The sequence below is a fragment of the Frankliniella occidentalis genome, unplaced genomic scaffold (genome assembly GCF_000697945.3).
Source record: "Frankliniella occidentalis isolate FOCC.00 unplaced genomic scaffold, Focc_3.1 Scaffold136, whole genome shotgun sequence".
Lineage (NCBI taxonomy): Eukaryota > Metazoa > Arthropoda > Insecta > Thysanoptera > Thripidae > Frankliniella > Frankliniella occidentalis.
The window spans coordinates 91,145-97,128 of NW_026267263.1; the positions used below are offsets into that span (position 1 = coordinate 91,145).

Here is a 5,984-nt window from a genome sequence, read left to right on the forward strand (position 1 = left end):
GGGGGGAAAGGGAGTGAACCGCAGCTGGGGAGTAATTCCATAATCGATCAGGGCGTTGCATAACGAGACTCCTCCGGGTGTCTCTGTCCGCCTCACTGAGCCCCCGACTCTGATACTGCAGGCAGAGAGACTCGAGGGTGCGTCTTTGTCAAGTCCAGCGCCGCGCCCCTCCACCGTGCGAGCGTGAGCAGCCCGACAGAGGTAGAAGGGCGCCGGGAGGGTAGGCCGCCCACCGTCCACGCGCTCACTGCGTGCTGCCGCCCAGCAGCGGGGGCCTCGACGGCCCAGCTGAGCGCGCACGACGTGGCAGTTATGCGGTCCTTACAGGACCCGCATCGCGCTCCCTGCATGTACAAAAAAAAGAAAAAGAAAATTTAAAAGAAAAACAATAAAAACCTGGGATTTGTTTTCAAACGCCGAAAAATGTCCTTATCACTCCTGGGCGGACTTCCCCTGCTCCTCCGACACGTTGAGCATATGTTGCAATCCCAGCACCGCGGGCCGCGTGTCGTCGGGATGAGTATGAGCTCAGCCCGCGCACTTTATCGCGGCGTCAACACCGCTGATAAGCGCCAGGAGCAGAGCAGGGAGGTGGAGGTGCGTCGGGACATGAGTCAAACCGGCTCGCGAAGAGCCGCGCCGCGTCTAGGCGAAGCTAGAATAGGGGGCAAAATGAATGGCAAAATGGGAAGCAGCACGCTACGGTACCTGCGGAATCCTGAGTGTCCGCTTCTACTGTATGATGTGGTCTGGTGGGAAAACGTCCAACATCCAAGGACGGCTGGGGTCCCCGCCGAGGGCCGCCGCGCCGGCGCCTCCCTGGCGCCTCGCTGAGCGTCCTCCTCTAGCAGCGGTGCACCCGCGCCACCTGACATGACGTGCCTCATAGGCGCTTCCGTAGGAGAGGGGCAGAGTGACGGGGGAGAACGGCAGGTGTGCGAGATAACGAGACAGAACGGGCGCAAGTAGGTTAACAAGAACTTCATTTATTAGTCATTAAGGCTACACAAGTGATCTAAAGAATGCTCTCAGTCCTACAGACACAGAAAATCTACAAATCACTTTTGAAAATTTTAAAAAAACAAAAAACCATACAAGAAAAGGGGGGAAAACACACATGGCCGAGATAGGCGGATAGCAACTAGTTTTCAACATTGTTCTTTGTACATGATTCAAACAAGTTAATATGATTAAAAATACTTCATCTAGAACAATAGGTTCAACCTTGGAGAGCAGAAAAGGAGAACCAGAAAATCTGGGCAACAATTGAACACATATCAACCACATTGGTAACCTCCACAAACAATGCAAAAATGTACAACATAAATGTAGAGTAGTAAGTTTGTAAAACTTAATATAGAAAATGTGCAATATTTTCAGGTCTCAACAAAAATACAGGATTGTGCCCACAACAAAAGCAGCTTGTGATCACTGTTTAGCTTCATCATGTATGTTCCTCCATTTCATTTCACAATATTTGTAAGTAGTTATAACAAGAATTGACATTTTTGAGCTTTGTTACACAACCCCCTTAAGAATGAAAAAGCAAAGCTCAGTACTGTACAATTAATACTGAAAACATACAGAAGAAAAAAAGTGCTCCATTTCATGGTCAATGTCTGATACTGATATACTTCAAATTTGATATACTTCAAATGTTCCCAATGTTACAAACAGACATCACATTTTACTTGATAAGATTTTGTATGGGGAGACCCCTACTCCAAAGCAAGCATTTATCACAATACCTCATGTTCTAAGACCTTCTTGATATGTTAGTTGGTGAATGAAGACACATCTTATTGCCTTCAAAAAGCTTCAAATTGGAATGGAGAACTCATACATCATAACAATGAAAGCAAATTTCATCAAAAAAAATAATTTACAAAGCATCAACTTATTTCAGTCTTCAGCTCTAATAGAACCATCACAACTTTGCAAAATATTAGCAAAGCAAAAGAAAGTCTATCTTATGTTTTGTAGGAATCTGTAAACACAGATGCTAGAATCAAAATTATTTTTTAAATCTTTTTTACATAACAAAAACAATCAAATAAGATTGGTGAACTAATAAGAAAAAATAAAAAAATATCCTCCCCTCTTAAACATAAAAGCAACAAATTGAGAAAGAAGATTTGATTACAATTTGACACAGGACCAAAGTCGGTATTCTCACAAAGTGAACTTACAAAATCCTCCTAACTAAACAAAGACAATTGGGGACAATGGCACCTGAAGTGTTTTGATTAGTGATCATAACTAGGCAAGCAACTCATTTTCACAAACCAAGTCCTACCAAAATTGAAAAAATTCCCTACAGTTATAGTAAAGCCGAATTTTTTAAATGCTTCATAAAATTTGATTGCGACAACATGTAACAGCTATGAGTCTAAGAGGAATCTGGCAATCAACTAGTCCTAGAAGTACCTACAGATTTGAGTATTGTTTCAACAAGTGATTGAGGCAATAATTGGGGTAAGAATAAGTAGTCATTTTAAGTTACACAAGAGAGGACACAATAAAGTCACCTGTAACAAGTGCTGGGAATAACATAGGTATCAATTGAAAAACTAGAGATTTTAGTCTACTCCATTAGTTTTCCATCAACACCATTAATTTTGAATGACAGCTTCAGAAACTTTAACACTGCACAATCAATCGTTAAATTGTGTCTGTCTTTGAACACTGGATGCATGTCAAAGAAAGTAGCAGAGCTGTAGTAAACAGAACCAACTTGCTCTTTCGTTAAGTACAGATAAAATACTGACTGCTATGCTTACATTCTGCTAGCACTCACAATACTCAAGAGTAGAATAACAGCAACTTTGTGTAGTATAGGTACAAATGGGAACCCGAAACTTTGGAACACATGGAAACACTCCATGCAATTCTACGACACTATACATATTTTAGCATGAGAAGATGTGCTAAGCACTGTTAATACGTCAACAAGAGGGGAAAAGATATGACGGCAATTTATAACTTGATACAAACTAGATGTATCAAACAACCTACAAAAAAGAAACAAATCAAACGCCACCAGCACTCTCTTGCCTCATCTTAAACCAATGAGTTTCCTTGTACAAGAACCATAAATCAGATGCCCATAAAAAGAAGTTCAAAAATCCAAGGAGCACAGAGATATTTAAGCTTGAGAAACTGGCGGTGTATACTTCATTAAGAAATTTGAATTGGTCCCTTAGGCTGGCAGGTTCAGTTACGGACTTGATTGCAGACAGAGAGTTAGCCCAAGCTGCACTACTAGATAGCCACAGTACAGCCAGCACTGTAGTAAGAACAAAGTCGGCGAGGGGCAGCATGCTGTTGCTCTGATAATTTTCCTCAAACAGGCCATAAACAACAATAATACCCAAACAATACAAAAACGCTAAGACACCTGAGGCGACAAAGAATTGTGAGTCAGAATGGAAATCACCTGTCAGGTAGATAGTGGATTCAGTTGGTGAAGGAGTAGTTGGAGATGGGCATTTAATAGTATCTTCAACTTCACTTAGTACAAATGGGTAACTAAATTTGAGAGTTGATTGAACTGGTGGATTGGAAGTACAAGCCTTCACAGTGACATTACCCTCATATCCGCATATTGTAGAAAATGCACATATGGCGAATACCAACTGCAATGCTCTCATGACACCTCGAGGTTCTCGGAAAGCTGCGAGACTCACGTTCATCTTGAGGCAATTGACAACGTATGCCTGGTGGGTGTAAAATCAAGTCCCAATCAGCTCAACAAGCGTCCATACAGATCCTCCACCCTTCGCCCGGTACGGTAATGCTCGGTGTCAGTTATTCTTCTACTCTATAGATGCTGACAAAACACAGATTTCACTAACGATCAGCGACACAACTGGAAAGAACCAAACTTTGTCAGGAAATCACACGAAAGTACAGGTGTACACGTTGGGAGTGGCCAAACTATCAGTACCAGTTATCTCAGGGACAGGCAGGCAGCCGTACTGCTTACTTGCTTCGACCTGCAGCTTTTTTTTTTCCTGCCCCACGAAGATCCGCTGCCTTCCATCTTGCCACTAGTTGCCTATAGCTAGGAAGGCGGTGCCTGTGCCTGTCGTCTGCACTCGCAGCTGGCAGGTGTTTGTTGATATTTTTATTTTTATTATTGTGTTAGTTACACCACAAGGGAAAATATTCTTAAGTAAACAAAGTGAGTGGGGTAATACTTCACATTTTTTTTTCGAATCATTATTTTTGATTCTTTTTTAAAATATTGTATTTACAGTGAAGTCATTCACACACTTTAAGGTTAAGTCATGTGAATGACTGGGTCACTGGCCATAGAAAGAGGTTGACCATTACCATTGTGTGTCATTTCAGATGGTTGCAGAAATGAGTGACATCAAAGATGAATCCAGGCTAGACAGCGTGGGCCTCAAAGCTTTGGAGTTAATGCAGCAAGTTATCGAGAAAAAAATGAGATTACAAGAGTTAATCAAGGCAGGTTCTATCAACCTTGCAAAATCTCGGTACATTATGGGGAATAGAAATGTTTCTGTGTCTCAACTGCCCACCGAAGACAGTGTACCTTTTTGGGCTCTTCGGAAAGTAGAAAACTCATACTCAAACGAGAATGGAATTAAGACTCCTGTATTCACACTTTTAGTTAATCAACCTCTAAAGAAAACCAAATCAGTTGAAGCTAATGTATCTGAGGGATGCACAGAAGATACAAGACCGTCATCTGATCCCTTGCATTGGTTTGGAGTTCTTGTGCCACAAAATATGCGGGTTGCTCAAGAAGCGTTCAAGAAAGCAGTTGATTTGTCAATTGAAATAGCTAACTTACAGTCACATTTGGAAGCATTAAGAATTGAATTCTGTGCTTTAAAATTTGAAAAAATGAAACTAACATGATTTCTGGTTGAAGGTTGAAATTCTGCTGTTGTAGGGTATGGGTTTTTCTGAAGCTGTTACGTTTATATATGATTTTGAATTTCCTTCACCAATCTAGGACACGATTTATCTTTTCTATCACCTAATTTAATAATTGTGTTGATATTAGCCTATTAGTTGGTTCCCACTTACCATGGTATTATAAGATGATAAATGATAAATGATTTGTATTTTACCAAGCAGTCAGTGCAGATTTGTATTTATTTGTACTTGCAAATTCCTAATTTAACGAATACCCATTGTGTAATGGCACTACAATTAGCACATAACATTACCATTGTCAAGGTCTAAGGATTGAAAACACTGTTCTAAACTAAAATTAACCTAAATCATCAATAACAGCAACATCCTCAGTCCGGAAAGAATGTTGCATCGATTTTTAAGCTGAGTAGAAGACCCGGCATAGCATTTCAACATGTGCCAGCAACAATATACTATCTACTTAATGTGTCGTCACAATGGTGAGAGGCAGAGAGGGGAAGATATCAACCATTTTTGTAGATAGGATATTGTTGCAGGCATACTTTGACTTGCTACAACTCACAAGGACACTTTTCCAATCCCAAAATGAGAATAGTCACTTAGCTTTACCCACTTTACTGCACAAGACTCAACAGGAACAGATATTTTTATCACTTGAGGCATTGGAGTTCCACTTACTTGGAATGGTCAATTATGATACAATTTAAAAGTCTTAATTTTGAAAAACACTTCTATTTATAGCAGAAGCAGGTAGTTTGATACAGGTAGAACAAATGTTTAATTGTTTAAAAGACTTAAAGAAAGATTTTTTTTTTTTTAGGTCTGCAATTTCACTAATTATCAGCAGATTTATCACATGCAACTTTCAGCTTAGAGGCCTACTATAGGCAACTTGAGTGACAGAATAACAGATTGATGTTGTTATCCAAGATTAATGAAAAGTACAGCAGTCTTTGCACTTCCCTGTAACCTGATTGTTACTACTGATAATAATGAGGCAAACTGTAAGCAAACAGAATTACAAGAAAACAAATGATTCATCTCGTGATTCATACATTCAAACAAAAAAAAAA

General features: G+C 40.3%; 2 protein-coding genes across 3 annotated transcripts; one reads left to right on the plus strand and one right to left on the minus strand.

The window, feature by feature from the left end:
• Positions 1-966: 966 nt before the first annotated feature.
• On the minus strand, positions 967-4,058 carry LOC113202075 (synaptophysin). The gene is made up of 2 exons (XM_026416138.2): positions 3,947-4,058; positions 967-3,868 (listed from the first exon to the last, which is right to left on the minus strand). The coding sequence occupies exon 2, from the start codon at positions 3,690-3,692 to the stop codon at positions 3,030-3,032; it is 663 nt and encodes a 220-aa protein (XP_026271923.1). The 5' UTR covers positions 3,693-3,868; positions 3,947-4,058; the 3' UTR covers positions 967-3,029.
• On the plus strand, positions 4,043-5,111 carry LOC113202077 (coiled-coil domain-containing protein 115). 2 transcript variants are annotated; one of them, XM_026416139.2, is made up of 2 exons: positions 4,043-4,183; positions 4,354-5,111. In XM_026416139.2, the coding sequence occupies exon 2, from the start codon at positions 4,354-4,356 to the stop codon at positions 4,888-4,890; it is 537 nt and encodes a 178-aa protein (XP_026271924.1). In that variant the 5' UTR covers positions 4,043-4,183; the 3' UTR covers positions 4,891-5,111. The 2 variants fall into 2 exon arrangements, with proteins under 2 accessions (XP_026271924.1, XP_026271925.1); XM_026416140.2 differs by having other exon boundaries at positions 4,073-4,192.
• The last annotated feature ends 873 nt before the right edge of the window (positions 5,112-5,984 follow it).

Coding starts and splice junctions, on each gene's coding strand:
- LOC113202077 (XM_026416139.2), top strand. CDS start 4,354: ATGGTTGCAGAAATGAGTGACATCAAAGATGAATCCAGGCTAGACAGC.
- LOC113202075 (XM_026416138.2), bottom strand. CDS start 3,692: ATGAACGTGAGTCTCGCAGCTTTCCGAGAACCTCGAGGTGTCATGAGA.